The 16,136-nt window shown below is 43.5% G+C and overlaps 1 protein-coding gene across 14 annotated transcripts in view; it reads left to right on the top strand.

Moving 5' to 3' along the window:
* The window catches only part of CDHR1 (cadherin related family member 1), an 83,008-nt gene that overhangs the window by 38,463 nt on the left and 28,409 nt on the right, over positions 1-16,136 (top strand). For all 14 annotated transcript variants that reach the window (XM_074592234.1, XM_074592235.1, XM_074592233.1 and 11 more), the window contains 7 exons: positions 5,535-5,680; positions 6,529-6,579; positions 7,910-7,999; positions 8,498-8,584; positions 10,305-10,421; positions 12,070-12,213; positions 14,946-15,024. In XM_074592234.1, the coding sequence (XP_074448335.1) occupies positions 5,535-5,680; positions 6,529-6,579; positions 7,910-7,999; positions 8,498-8,584; positions 10,305-10,421; positions 12,070-12,213; positions 14,946-15,024 (714 nt within the window). The remainder of the gene's footprint in view (positions 1-5,534; positions 5,681-6,528; positions 6,580-7,909; positions 8,000-8,497; positions 8,585-10,304; positions 10,422-12,069; positions 12,214-14,945; positions 15,025-16,136) is intronic.

Raw genomic sequence — 16,136 nt, 5'->3', positions numbered from 1 at the left:
AAATTGCAGTGCTGCAGCTGCATGAACGCATCAAAGTCAAGAAAATCACATTATCGTGCTTATATCATCCTTAACTTGACCTTCTTTTCCCTTGTGCAATTGTGCTTACTTACAGATAGTTGTGATATACCAAGTTACATACATTTTGGCATAAGTAGTCATAAAAGCAGCAAATACTATTTCTGTGTGAAAGCTTGAAGGTATCCACAGATTCCCAGATTCCATTTATTGCTGCAGAGCATGAGACCCATCGAGGTAAGAAGGGCCAGAACAGCGTCCCCTCACGGTGCCAGATTTTAGAAGAATGGGAAAAGTTATGAACTAAAATCCAGTTGCAGCTTGTGTGGCTGTTTGGCAGGGCAGATGGGTGATTAGCTCTTTGCAAGGAGTTGCCTGTGTACATACAAAATGTACGTGTGCTCCTAATCAAGGTCTTAAGGCATGTGTGGGATGCTATTTCAGGTTGTTTGTTTCATCTTACCTCATTAATCCCTGTAAGCCCTCATAGCGGGGACAGAGTGGGGCTGGGAACAGCTGCAAAGCAAGGGATTGAAGCATACTCAGAAGGCCTAAGTTCATTACTCTCCCAAAGCCAGGCATCATCGGTGCTCTGGAGATCTTTGCATGCCTCTCATCCTTGTGTTTTTCCTTTCTGTTTTTCCCCATGTCCCCAGGTATGCCCTATGCCCCATTAAAAGCCAGTTTGCAGCGGCAGTTACAGCTGCCAGCTACCTACCACTGTCTGACCGACCACGTCATGCCCCTCCATCCTTCACGCTTCCCCCGTTGTTCCTACATGCTGCTGGTCTCCTTTCTTCCCGTCATTCACAGCTGGCTGTGGAGAGCCCTCTTCTGCCCTCTGGTACCCATCGTTCCTTCCCTGTTTCTATCACCCTGATCCAACTGATGACCCCCAAACTGGTGAGAGTCCCTGCTACTGTGTTTCCTGGTCCTTCCTTCAGCGCTCAGTGATTGCACCCTGGTGCTCTGTCACCTTTCTGTATCTGTTTCTGGATTTCATCTGTCACAGGCATAGTAGCTGAACCCACAAGGAATTTTTTCGTACCAGAATTTATTTCCACCCCTCCTGGTCACAAAAAATATCAGAGTGAAAGAATTAACATGCTGCTTTTTAAAATTATTATTCCTTTTTGACTAGAAATGACACAGACATGGACAATTTAGCCCAAATTGTGTCTTGAAGTCTAGAGACCCACCAAGACATTCATATGACTCCAGAAAGGCTAAATTTTTTGAAGGTGCAAAAATATTCAACTTTTTACAGAAACCAAAATCCCTCCCCTAGGAAAGGCAGGAGATGCCGGAACAAAGCTGTTAAATGGAGGCTGCCTTCTGCATCGCTGCAGCAGAGCTGGCGCTGCACAGCAGGGAGCCCCCGCCAAGCAGAGCACTGCCCAGAGATGCAGTGGGGGCGCGCAGGTGTTACAGCCTCCGCTTTTGGTTTTATGCTTCTAACAGAAACTGCAGACACAGAAAATTGCCCTGAGGCGGCTTCTCCATGGGGTTGGTTGCTGTGGGTGCCCTGGGGCCGCGTTGCTGCTGTCCGTGGGGTGGTGTTTCGAGTCCCACGCCGAGCGCTTGCTGAGGAACCCCCCTCTCCTTGCTGCAGGGGCTTGCAGCTGTGGGGCCAGTTTTGGCTGCAGCTGTAGCAGCCATGGCATTTGGGCTGTCTGTCCTGGCCGTGTCTCTGCTTTGCCAGCCAGCGCAGTGTGCCAGGGTGCAGGAAGGGAGCAGGAGCTGCCCAGGCTAGCTGGTAGTGAGTGGGAAAGGAGCCCTTTTTGTGGTAGTCTTGCTGTATGGTCCATGTCTTCCAGGAGCCTGAGTTCCCCTGTGATTGCAGCATAGAACAGCCCTCTGTGGGCTGTGCGTTAATTGTCCATCACCTTTCCTGGTGGGAAAATAGGCCGTTGGCTGGGACAGGTGGATAGCAGGCGCCTAACCCTGGGTGAGATGGTGTTTGCTGTGACACTGGGAACAGAGGTGTCCTGTCCTGGGAGCATGGCCATGGATGTCCCTCTCTGCATCTTGTTAACAGATGTCAGCTATGGTGGTAAAGGACGACGTGGGGACTGAGCATGAGTCCAAAATGTGTTTGGCTTGTTTAACTTGGCAGGGAGGGGATTTGATTGTCGAGTGTCGCACAGCAGACAGGGAGAGCGTGTCTTTGGTGAGAGAGCAAAACCAGCCCCGAAGCACATGGAGAGAGGCTGGCTATGAATAAATTGAAGTCAGAAATTAAGTAAAATGAAGCAATGGCATCATGGGACAGCCGTTCAGCCTGAGTGGCAGGAGCAAAGAGCTTTTGCTATGGAATAGGAAAACGGAGTGAAAGCCTGGCGTGGGTCCTGGGAAGCAGCCGTAGCAGGGAGCAGCATGTAACTCCCTGGGACTTCCCCATCCCAGCCTGCTGTGCCATCCCCATGGTACTCGGAGCATCCAGCTACTGCAGCCAGGGCCCTTACATGGCATTTCCTATATCCCTGGGTAAAACCTCTTCTATTCCCTTATCTTTCTGACAGGGAGAGGCTGTTTATTTGCTACTCACAAATAAGATTTTAGCTGGGTTTTTTTCCATTTATTTCCTTTTCAGCAAGTGGAGGCAGCACACTGAGAGGAGATTTTTAATTGGCATTAACACTGCACTGAGAAGTGTTCCCAGGTTGTTAATGATATGGAGAGTATTGTGCAGTGAAATTACAATTCAGAGAAAATTAGGAATTATAATGAGCCAGAAAAGAAATTTTGATCCACAATCCAATTTAAAAGGCAGACAAGTGTCCTGTATTATGAAAAATGAAAAAGTACCAGCTTTAGCTAGGAAGCAAACAGTCCAGTGTAACGATCAATGATGTCCTGCATTACCTGCTCGGAAACCTCAATAATCTCAGTCTGTACCACTATCAATCTTCCTTCTCACATTCAGCAGCAAGAAAGTTCCTATTTTCCTTGTAAGAAAATTCCTAGAACGTGTAGGAGAGAAAATTGTGAGACTGGAAGAACAAGACCAGGTTCAAATGTATTCACCTAAACTTTCACAGCCTGTTCTTCTCTAGCATGTGCCCTGCCATCCTTGAGGAGTGGTCTGCAGTCCGTGCACTGTCGGCGCTGGTCGTCCAGGGCAGCCCCAGTCACAGCACTGGACCGTCTGCCTGACTGTCACCCACAGGTTCCAAGAGACCCCAGACACGGGTTGTGGTGTCCATCCCGATTCTCAACTGCACAGGCAGCACTGCTCAGCAGCTGCTGCAGACACCCGCACGAGCTAGAAACAGGCAGGACAGCCAGCGGTATATAAAGTGGAAGGAACAGGAAAAGTGAAGAAGAAGGGCAGAAATGCAACTAAGAAGTAAAAACTTCTAATGACTGAAAAAGGCTGAAGAAAAGCACTGTATTGATAATGATGTCAGTGACGCGCTGGCAGTTGACACCTGAATTCTCCATTTGGCCCTGGTTGTGATGTTAAGACAAATCTTTTGCTGGTGCTGCAGAACCTTCAACAGTCTAGAAATTTCTGTCTCTTATATAGACAGTTATATCAGGAGGCAGGTGTCCTTTCAGGATGCTGTTTTATATCAACTCCAGTTTATTCCTGTCCTTGCATTTCTTTGTACTTACAGTGTTCAGTTGTTACAATCAGAGAAGTGTCTCATCACACCACTCATTGTCTTTCCCTAATAATTTTGGGGGATCTCAGTTACAGATGTGTTTTTATTTTCTACTCTGTTTTGTGGGAAAGGTCCAAGAAAAATGTGGAACATGTTTTGTAGTTTTGTGAACCTGTTTTGCAAATCTTGACTATTCATTGGCTGGCTGGGCCAGCTCGTAAAAGGGTCAGTTGCTTGTGCTCCTGTGGGGCCACTGGTTTTTGCAGAGTGAACGTTTTTCTGTACAAAGTTGCCCAAATTTTGCCCTGGTAATTATCATAAGAGAGTTTACTCATACATGAACACAGATGTCATGTGGCTTGGCATAATCTCTTGCTATCCAAAGAAGACAGGCATTTCAAGAAGACAATTTTCTAAGTATCACCGCTGATGCCTGGAGGTTGCATGTCCATTAAGCCCGCTGATCTGTCTGCTTCACATCTTGCATGCCAAGGAATAAGCAAATGAGGAGCAGAAGGTTGCATTGCAAACTGAGGAAAGATTTGAGAAGCTGACCTGTCTGTGCTGTGGGCAGGACATCAACCAAAGCCCTAGAGTTAAACAGAAGCTTATGGATCTGGTCAGTGAAAAACTCCTCTATCACTGCAGAGAGGATATGAGAAAAAGATTATAACTTTTGAATACAGAATTAAAAATCTCTGAAACTCAGGGCCAGAGTAGTTTAAAACTAGAGTTGTCTGGGTTCCCTTTAACAGCGTTCTTCCTTAACATTGTGCTAACTTTCTTAGCAGGAATCCTTCCATCATATCTTTGTGTCCCATGCACAGGCAAAACTCACTACTAACCTGTGAGTCTCTTGGCTACGCCATTTCCCATTCAGGGAACTTTGTTAGATGTAAAGCAGAATTTCTGTTTGGAAACTTTGCACCTTGGATATCTCAGGTAACTTACCCAAGGCATAGCGAAATGGAAGGAAACAACAACAGTGTTTTATATTTCAGGCTCAGTTAACTGATATTTTTAAAGTGCTTGAAGTTATTTGGGTGAAGATATTAATGCGCAGTAGAATAACAGATATGTAAGTTTAAAAAAATAATACTAATAAACCCTCACCATGTTTTGGAAACGTGGGTGTTATAACTCCCCCAGGAAGTATCACTTCTGATAAACAAAGTCAGTTTACTGGAAAAACTGGCACCAATTTCTCAAATGTTTAAAAATAGAAATAACAATCTCTCTTTCCCCAGCTTGTGAAAGAAATACATTGATGAGTTTAGAGAATTTATTCATTGGTATGAGCATGAGTGGGTGTGTTAAGTAGAGAATTTAATGAGCGGGAGCTAATGAGGGGGAGCGAATTAGGAAAGAAGACTTTTGCATCTATTAGTTCTGAAAGTGGAAAAGTCTGCAAATGTCCTTGCATCTCCTGAGCTTCAGAGCCTGGGTCCAGTCTTGCGGGAGCACTGCCTTCAGCTGACACATCCTCTGCCTCCTAGTTTGCAAGTCTGTTGTTCCCATAGAGCAGAGGTGTGTGAGGACCTTTTGGTACTTCTGAGATTGTCACACAGTCATACAACAGCATCACTTCTCACCTGGGCTGAGAGCTGGTCAAGAGCTTGTCATCTGTGTAAACGCTATGATGTGAACAGTATTGATCTAGGTGCGGTTCCACAGGAAAGGGCCTGAAGTGAGAGAAACCAGCACTGATAAACTCGGTTTAACCAGTAGACTAAAAAGTGTCAGTCAGGACTATTGAGCTGTCTACTTATCCCTATTTCCTAGTAAGTGGGTTTGACTCACAAAAGCTTTGCCAGATGCAGCGGAGATAAGTTCCTAAGGAACAGACCAGTGAAATACTCACTGATTGAAGTAACCACAGGGAAATGCTGTTGCATGCCAATTTTTCAGGTACCCATGTGTACACTCTGAATGGAACTGATCCAGAAGGAGATCCTGTGACGTATGGCCTGGCTTATGAAGCTGGATCAAGACGCTACTTTTCTGTTGATAAAAGCCTTGGAAATGTTACACTGATCGAGGAGCTTGATAGAGAGGTACAGTGAAATGGCACCATGCTGAGTGTTAGTGGAATTTCCTTCAGTTTAATTTGATCTGTGGCTTTGAGGGACAATGCCAACTTATTTGCCCCTGAAACATCTAATATACTTTGCAATTCTGAAACATTATACTTCACCCATCAAGTTGTTTTCCAGTTGACTTGTGCCACTGACACCGCTATCCATTTTTTTAGCAGCTGTCTGTCCAGCTTTTGCCAAAAGAGAAGTTTACTCTTTGTTCCTATCTTCCCCCAACTGCACCCCATCAAGAGTTTAGGGGCAGTTAGAGTCCTCTGATCCTCAGACAGGGGACTCTTCTGTCATTAGGAGGAAGTACAGATTTGTGTAAGCAGTGTTCCAGGACACTTCTCTAGTTGCATCACAACCCTTTAGCCCACGTGTAACCTTGTTGGGTTAAAGATGTTCCCAGCAATAATGGTCTAAATGGCCTATTGTGGGAACACAGGCACTGAACCCTTCCTGTCTCCTTTGCAGGGAAGGGCACACAGTACTTAGTAAACCCTTCAAAATGCTGTGTGCTGAGACAGAAGAATTTTGAACCAATCGTGCCTTTTTAGAGAGCGTTTCTTGAAAAAGTTGACTGATTTTCACTAGCACTTTACAGGGCAACAGGGATTCCCAGACCAACTGTCTCTTGACAGTAGCCACAGAAAAGTCCAAGGAGCCCCGCAGCTGAGGGGGTCTTCGTAACCTCTGCTGTGATTGCTTCATGGTATTAGTTGTTGCTTTCATCTATCTGCTGAGATACATTTAAACTTGCAGTCCCTTCTCCAATCGGGGCAAACACACCATCTCTCTAACAAAAGCATTTTCTTGGTTTACAGAAGGAAGATGAAATTGAAGTTATTGTCAGTATTTCAGATGGCCTGAGTACAGTAAGTATTTAATTATGCTGTAGCTTGTCAAACTGTCTGTCCCCACATACATCCTCCTATTAATTTACCTTACAGGGACTATCTCATTTTATCAGAAAACATAATCTCATTAGAGTCTTACCTCCTGTTTTGAGAGCCACTGAACTCCCAGTAACTCAGGTCTCACTCCAGCTCTTTGCTCAGCTATTTGAGGATAATTACAATGTCGTGTGAACTGAAAGTCTGACTTAGTGCCCTGCAGAATTACAGCAGCTTCCTATGAAGCTTCACTGTCAGCTCAGTAGGATTCATACCTAAGGAAGAACTGGAGGCTTCTTGGAGAAATGCATGACTTCATAGGAACTAGTGTTGGATACCCAAGAGCTGACTGTCCTTCCACACCTGCAGTGTTTCTCTAGCATGACATTAAGAAGATTTCCTTAGACTAAGGGTATGGGCGTTTTCTTGTCTCTGTCGAATAAAGCTTTGATCATCTGGAATCATTAAGGATTTATCTGAGGCATTGCACAGGCATCCAATCCTAGTTCTACAAATTTCCATGGCATTTTGCTTTACAGATGAATGCTGTCACAGCCAGGATATTAGTCTGACAATAAGAGGACCAGGGCCACAAAAGTGGGACCCTCTTACAAGACAGAATCCACAAGACAGAATAACTCTTGAGCTCTTCCTCATCTCAAACAAATTAATTGAGATTAGCACAACAAGTGTTTGGGAGGTGCCAGCATCCTATAGGCACAACTGTTCTGGCAACCCCTGTAAATAGGAAATAATGGGATCACATCCACATGTCCACTTGCAAACAACTGGGAAGTTTAGTTGGTCAAATATGTTTGCTTCTGTATTTTTAGAAATAGAAAACATATTTTGTTCAAGGTGGATTGTTACATATTAGTAGCATGTATTTGCACATCCAAATTATGCATGCTGTTAATCTAGGATCATGATATCAAATGAGGCATTAATGAATGCTCTTGGCTGTCAGGTACCAACTTTTACAGTCTTTTATGTATTCTCACAAAATCCATCATGGTATCTTGAATGCCATAACGAAGAAGACTTTTGAAAATTATCCCCAATCTGTAATTTATAAAGTACTCTGAGACTCCTTATTTAGTTTGGAGATATTTATGTGTTCTCCCCAAAGCAAATTCTTCTGGATTATGGGATTCTTCTGTATTTTCTTTTATGTGCTCAATTTTGGTAGTGCAAAGATATTCTATTACAACATAATTTCTCATTGCCTTTTACTGCACCTTAGTAGGCAAATGAACGGGTACATGTTGAAAATCAGCTAGAGTCATAATATGTTCTTCATATTCTACTCCAGGTTTCTGAAAAAGTCAGGATCCTTGTAATGGATGCTAATGATGAGAGCCCGGAATTCATCAATACACCTTACATAGTCCAAGTTCCAGAGGTTGGTGAAGATCCTTTGCATACTGGAAGTATATTTCAATAGGATGTAAAAAGGAGCTAGTATGTTTTCAGTAAAATAAGATGATGCGCAGGACTAATTTGCATTCTTTTGTTTTGGCAGTTGGGTAGATATTTATGCAAACTTAGGGAATAAGTCTGTAGGTACTTAAGGTGTGCTGGTTTTGTGGGTAAGCTCGAGATGTGAGTCATTGGGAGTTTTTAGAATTTACTTCAGTGGGAATAGGATGCGCTCTGTCTTAGCTGAGATTTCCTGTCATTTTTATTCCAAAAAGGTTTTCTTCCTTCTTGTTCTTCTCCAGTTTCCTCCATTTTTAATCCCTTCCCTCTTTTCTTTCTGTTCTTTGGTTTCCTTTGGTTTGCATTTATATTCTTTCTACCATCACTCTCTTGCTGCCTCCTAGCACGCTCATTTTTCATTTCTTCTAACTCACCTGGTTTTCCACTTCTGTGTGACTCTGGTAACTCTTTCTGGTCACAGAACACTCCCTCTGGCAGCAGTATCTTTAAGATCGAGGCAGTGGATAAAGACACAGGTTCTGGAGGAAGTATCACCTATTTCTTGCAGGTAAGGTATTACTTGTACCTTCAAAAATCATCTCTCATTTACTGAGTTCTCAGAAATCAGGTTACAAAAGATGTTGAGGGTTGAGCCTGCTACTGGTGTCTGTAGGACCAATTTTGTCCTGTGCACAAGAAAACAAGCATTGACAAAATGGAGACTGTCTGAGTACGAGCAGCCAAGTGCAGCCCAGCAGGCAGAAGGACGAGCTGGAGGTGCCACTGCCACTCCTAAGCTTGCCAGCAGGACTCCTCGCGGCAGGGCTCTTATTGGCCCTTTCTTTGGAGTAATGGGGAGAGCAAGTCTAATTTGTAATCTTGTATGCATATAGGATCTCTAAAGCATGAAATAGCTTTCTTTAGAGAGCAAAATGCACTGGAAACCCAAACATGCACTTCAGTGCAGTGGGCTGGTACATAACTGAGACCTGGATCACAGTGTGAAATGTGAAGTACTAAGTCTTCTCACTGATGAAGCCATGCCTGCTTGAAACCAGCCTTTCAGGTGTTGCTCACTGGGGAAGAACAGAAAGCGCTCCGTATTTAAAGCTGAATTTTCTGTGTTACAGACTTTCTGCATGGCAAAAGGGCAACTTTTTGCATTATATCCTTCAAATTCCTTCTTCCTGTATAAGCAGCTTTGTCCAGATTAGCTGCAGTTCCCCTTATTCAAGAGGCAACAGAGAAAAAACCCAAACCCAAAACCAGTTTGTTGCAATATTTACTTTGGGTACAAATATGGAAATAAGTTGGGAGATATTTACATAGCACTAAAGCTAATCCTGTTAAGAGCTTGGGCATACTGTGAAAAGAACACCTTGAGTGCCTTGTTGAAATTTAGTTTTGATTTCACCAATTATGATCCATTTAATATACAATATGTGCGGGATTCAGTTTTGCACAGGGGATTTTCCAGTAAGCTGATAGACTATGAATCCAAGGAACGGCAATTTCAAAATTTTATGTCTAGTTGGTATGTTTGTGTGGCAAAATGGTTACTAAATACGTGTATTTGTCGAAAAAAAATGTTGCCATGTCTTTTGGCACAATCTCTGGGAATTCTCAATATGCACAGACGAAAACCCTCTCCAAATGTCTGATGTAGGCAGGTGGGGATGTCTACTGAAAAGGCCAAGATTATCTGACAGTGGCCATTGTGTATAGTTACCCAAATGGAGGTGTGTTTATAGATATCTCCAGCCCAAAAGAATGGAGGGAAACAGGTTTTTTTTAGGCCTTCTTGGAAATCAGACGTCTTTTAGGTTTTATTTGTATATCGCAAAAATCACCAAAACACCACTCTATTGACAATAGTCTATGCATGCAAACTTCCTGCTTTTTTTTAAGCTAGTAGAACTTTGAAACACTGAGGGATAAGACCTTTTTTCTTCTTCCTTTTCCCCTTGTCTTTTTTTTCTGTTAAGCCTTCCTACGTCTTTCTATGCGGTGAACTGTGTTAACCAAAGTTTAAGATTTCACAAAGAAATACTAAAAGATTAAAAAAATCTACATTGCAGGTAACTGATTTATTCTGAATAATGAGAGACTTGTGGTTGGTTCATGAATTGTTCATAAACACACAGAGGTGAAATTCATCAAATATATTATTCACCTAAACCATATCATTATTCTAGTCTTTTCCCTTAGCAGATGAAATAAAAGATGAATCCCTACGGCAATCTTATTTCCATACCTGTAATGTCTTGCTGTTTCTTCTTTTCTTCTAGAACATCCATGCTAATAAGTTTACAATAGACCGTCACAGTGGTGTCCTGCGCATCAAAACAGGGGTCACCCTGGACTATGAGAAATCAAGAACACATTTTGTTGTTGTCGTAGCCAAGGTATAAAGCCTGTGTCTGAAACTAGAGGAGGTGGGGGGTTGTATTTGAGTAGGACGGATTAGTTCGAATACAAGTCTGACTTAAAGGGTTGCTGAAACGTGAAGTATAACATTGAGGCAGCAGAGACACTCCCTCTGTAACATCTGGAGGTGTGGGGGGTAACATGGAAGAGTGAGGGAGGAAAAGTGACTGGTGTGTGCTGCTGAAAAACATCTAGAGGCATTTGGGGAGTGATTTTCCCCCATTTCACCCAGGTAACAGTGCCAGGATAGTGACCCCCGCCGCAGAAAGTCACCTGTGCCTTTTGAGAGTCACCTAGAAGTGAAGCATTGGTGGATGCAGCCCCGGCTTCAGGAAGCACCAGCCTTTAGGCAAATGCAGGTGCCCAGGGCTTCCTTGTGCTGCCCCAGGACACAGCCCTACCGCAGGCAGGCAGCGTGGGTCACAGGCATTAGCCAGAGGGCACAGCTGGACCCAGTGCAGCACAAGTGACTGACTCCTTTGCCAGAAATATCTGTAGATGTTTCTTTCTTTCACTTCTTTGCTGCCTTGTGGCAGGAGCTTATTCAAATCCTGCAAATATCGCTGCACATCCCTTCTTGCCGCTGTCATTCTCAGCAGTGCTGTGCCTGTGGCACAGCTGAGGATTCATAACAGGCATTAAAAGTTCATGGATTCTGGAGTGAAGTTTCTAGGGATCCTGTGGGAATCTGTCACACAGACAGACTCCCATGGGTGGAAAGAGGACAATTTTGCTGGTACTTATGGGGACTTTGAGTTTCTCATGTTTTATTAAAAACATACGGATCTTTTTCTGTATTTATTTAGCCAGAGTTCATTTGAGGAGAAGTAACAAAATTTGGCTTAAATGCTGCCTTTGGGGCAGTAAGGAGGAAAAAAAATGAGCATATCTTATCCAAAAAAATGTAATTTTTGGAATTGGTGCAGCAGACATGCTGAACAATTCACACTCTTATACACCAGCATGACTACTGACCTCCAGCTGGTGCCCTGAGACTGAGGGTGTTAAAAGCTTCTGAAATTGCGAGTCATCTTTCTAATTGGCTCTGCTGTATGAGTAGCACAGAGTTGATTGTAGTCAGGTCCCCAGAGACTGTTTATACACCGTGGCTATCTAACAGCTCTTGGCTGCACAGCTCCTCCGTGCTTTCACTTTATCAGGTAAGAGTCCCTCGGTGCGCACTGTTTAATTTCCCCCTAGAAATACACTACCTTGCTATTGCACGTTGTCTTGCGTTTATGACAAGACTATATGTGGGATGAAAAACTGTAGACCTTAGTCACTGACTTTTTGCCTCAGTTTCTAGCATTCTTTTTTTCCCCACAAAAAAGTTGAGTTCCCTGTCCCCTGTGTTGTTGATAAAAGATCATGTATGACTGCATATATTGGCACAACCACTTTTAATATAAGAAATTACTTCTGAGACACTGCAAGCTGTCTTCCTAATCAGAGAGGGAGCAGGACAAGTGGAAAAGAGAAGAGAGTAGGATAACAGAGATTAATATGTGTGTTGAGAGAGAGAAGGGGCTCCTGGTGCTTCTGAAGGCTTGTGAGGTGCATGCAATGCCCTAAGCTGATTTGTGGATATGTTTCAGCAGAGGGATCTGATGATGATTTCTCTTCTAGGATGGTGGTGGGAAGCTCAGGGGAGACAACAAAGTGTTTTCAGCCACAACAACAGTTACTGTCAATGTGGAGGATGTTCAGGACACTCCTCCCATGTTCATCGGGACTCCCTACTACGGATATGTCTATGAGGATACACTTGCAGTAAGTGCTGTTTTCGCCTGTAGGAAAACAAGTGCAATCTTTCACATCTCAGTCAAGATGGCCCTATGGTTTCTAGCACAGGCTTTATTGGAAACTGGGACCTAAGCTCTGATATGACTCCTAGGTGAAATGAGCTGACAACATCTCAAACTTGTTCTTATTTACATCCATTGCAAATTTGCCATGCAAGACTTCCTGTTGCTGTCATTAAAGTCAAAAGGATTCTGCCCATTTGCGTTGGTCTAAGCCCAGACAGAGGCTAAGAGCTCTTCTGTAGCTGAGACCTGCAGAGGCACTTGGCTTAAGGCTTAAGCTGGTTGCCAGTTACCTTACCTGAACATGTCATGCTAGAAGCCTTTGTGTGCTTGTGTGCTGTGTGGTCTCCCAGTGCTTTTATCTTCTAGCTGATCAGTCTAGTACCGACTGCTGGTTGTGCGAGGTATGGGGAGAATTTACACCCAAATGCTCTAGACTCTGCTCTGTCCCATGGAGATGTGCTTCTCCCAGGAGGGAGAATCCATGGAGGATCCTCCCATGGATTCTCTCTGTGAGAAGCAATCCTGACACCCCCAAAATGCAGAATACTTTCTGCTCAGTTATGGCTAGATAGGCAAAATTGGTCAGGAAGCCCCCCCAGGCCTAAAACCCCCTAGATTATTGAGCAAGCAGGGACACACTTAGGAGAACCACTTACAAATGGGGACCTGCTGCTGAAGGTACCACTTCATATCTATCACAGACACAGAATCCATGGAGTACACTGAGCTCCTGGCTGTGCCATCACTTCAGAAATGCCTAATAGCAGATTTGCTTAGAAGGGAGTGTACAGCTTAACACATCAGTTTATTATATCCACTATGATGCTTTCAGCCATTTACTATTCTTGAAGCTACAAACTAATGAATTTTCTCTATATCTAAGCAGTGGCATGATAGCGTGTATGGATCAGCTTTCACCCTGATACATAAGATTTAATTAAAATTTTCTTCATACGCAGGACGAGAAATGATATCTACTCTATGAAATTACTCAACACTAGACTATTGATCTCTTTGTCAGTGTGATTGCACACTGTTCACCTGATTTTCCCTTGAGTTTCAGGAGAGATCATGTCTTTACTTTCTGTCCAGAACTCCAGTGTACACTGCAGCCCTTGCATGACTGTATATTGCAGTTCAGTGCATAGGCTGTTACATTTCAGCAGGGCAGAAAAGTAATGCTTGTGTACTTCGCAGATGTTTGGAATGAATGATATTATGCATATTGATTTATTCTGCATAGTTGCATATAGATCTCGAAATAACTATCAGATGCACACCGGAGTTAGTGTTTACCATGGAAATGGGACTCATTAAACATTAATTACATCCAGTCTAAGTTCATAACTTACACCATTATGATATTATAATGATGTAAGTACAAATTGGTCCTTTCCAGTGTGGGTTTTGCTATTAGAATGAACTCCACAGAGAGAGACGCACTAGCTGATTTTAGTGTTTTTTACACATTTGGTGTTAATTTTGTAAACTTCCTTCTTTTCTCCTTGGTGGAGTTGTCAGGCTTTATAAGTACTCTGTCACCTTCAAAGGGACTGCACTGCATTTTGCCCAGTAGGCAGATTTTATTGCAGCTTCCAGCATAAATGATAATAAATACAGTTCTGTATTTCCAGTTGCTCTAGCAGAACCTTGCTCTTGCTTGAAAAATTCATTCAGGGGTTGTCATGAAAATGTTCCTTGTTGCCATTTGTGATTAACTGACAGTTACTTCAATGTTCCCTGTTTTGGAGCCTCAAACAGTAATACTTTAGTTCAGAGGCCTAAATTGCACAGCTTGTTGCCACGTGGGTGAGCATTTTAATGCTGACAGTCACTGCCCCTCTGAGCTGACAGCAGTAGTCATACGAGCAAATGGTCTCCAGTACACAAGTTCTGTACATATGGCTCACGGCCACGTTACTTGCACAGAAAGAAGAACAGTGACGGTGTAAGGACAGTTGAATCACCGTAATTCTCATCACAATTTTATGCTCTAAATGTTCTGTAGGCCAGTTTGCTTTGTGATCCCCTGTTTGCTTTTGCTGCCTGTCTGAACTTAATTAGGTCAGACTCCTCAGCAGCTGCCAGTCTCTCAGCACAGTGTGTGGCCATGGGGCACACAGCGATGCCAGGAGCCTACACAGACGGCATCTTCTTAGTGACCCAAACTAAACCTCAGGTCTCAGATCGGTTACTCCAAATCCTCTGTCCAAGTCTGTGGCTCAAGGTAGGTGTCCCTGGCCGCGGCTGGGACCCCTGGGGCAGCTGAGGCCCATGCAGCAAAGCAGGTTGCTCTGCCATTGGTGCAGGTGGTGGCATGGCTCTGGCCACAGGCTAGCGATGGCAGGTCACACAGCAGGTCCACAGCAGTGAGCAGCAGTGGGGGTGTCCCCACTTTTTATGGGGGTACAGTGCATGGGCTGCGACATCACTGGGAACAACCGAAACAACAAGGAGTTGGTCCAAGGGGTAGCATTCAGCTCCTGCTCTGCAAAGCCAAGCACTGATTTTTTTCTGTCTGGGAGCCAATGGCCCTTGCTGTGTTCCCCATACAGCATGAGCAAAAGTACCCACTCTCCCCTCCCACACCTCACTGCAGAAAGACTTACAGAAGTTCTGTTTATTAATATGCAGTTGCAATTTCACTGCTCTTTGATCTCAGCACACAGACTGCGATTTCCCATTTCTCCCCAGGGCTCTGAGGTCCTTACTGTTGTTGCTCTTGATGGAGACAGAGGAAAGCCTAACAGTATTCATTACTGCATCGTGAACGGTGAGTGAACTTGTTTTGTGAGAAATCTGAAGGGCAGTTGAAACTAGATCTGACATTAAATTAGAATAGGATATGCTAGGGTTTAATAAAGCTGAGACAAACTCTCAGGAAATAATGTCAGGTACCTCAAACAATGCCGGGGCCCTGTCTACCAGAGAACAGCCAAGATACAATTCACTGAGTTTTAGTATCTGCTTCACAGAACTATGCTTGGAGTTGTTAATGTTGCTGATTTGTTAGGCATCAGTAGCCTGCTTGTCATTTCAGAAAGTGTACAGGGAGATGAGCATTCACTGCTAGTGAGCATCTTTATCATTTAATCTGGGAGGCAAGAGAATGCATTGGGAGACCCAGACGTGGTATTTAGAGGGATAATTTTATTAATATTGTGATTAAAGTGGCTAAATGGTCAAACCTCTGGTTTCTTGGAAGAAATTATACTTACCAGGGAAGAGACACCGGCTGTACGCTGCACTGGAAGGAAGTAGATGTTATCAGAAGATTAATGCTTTTCATCAGCTATTCTGAGAGTGTCTGTCGCATGTCTTTTAATAGCATAAATGTGAGACTTAACTGAATTGATGATTCATTAGCTGGTGAAGTCAACAGCTTAGCTCAACTAAACTCCAAGCTACAACTTTAGTTTTGTTTGGTTCTCTTTTCCTCCAAAACAAGACTTCCATGGCAACTGGGCATCACAGCTCCCAGGTGTGAGAGATCCCAAAATGTCATAAGAGAAATCTGAGGTGTAGTTGCAGAGCTACACAGTAAGTTCTTCATTGTGTTACGTGATCTAAACAACAAGGTCTAGAGAGGACAGAAAGGGTTGAAATTGAGGTTTTGCCTCGATGTGAGAAAAAATGGAAAATGGGAAAAGGTAAAAAAAGGTGGAGAATGAAAGGTAAAAACAAATAAGTGTTATGAAAATATGCAAGACAAGGGAGAAATTGAGTGAGCAGAATAAGCAAAGGCAGATGAACCAAGGAAGATGTCAAAGGGAAACAGGATTAATGAGGAAAGATATTAGATTTCCAAAGAAAATAGAGTAGGATCAAAAAAGGTGCTATGGGGTAAAAAAGGTAAGTGATTAGGAAAGAGTGGAAAATGAAGAT

Source organism: Larus michahellis, chromosome 6 (genome assembly GCF_964199755.1).
Source record: "Larus michahellis chromosome 6, bLarMic1.1, whole genome shotgun sequence".
Lineage (NCBI taxonomy): Eukaryota > Metazoa > Chordata > Aves > Charadriiformes > Laridae > Larus > Larus michahellis.
This window is presented reverse-complemented; position numbering and strand designations above follow the sequence as displayed.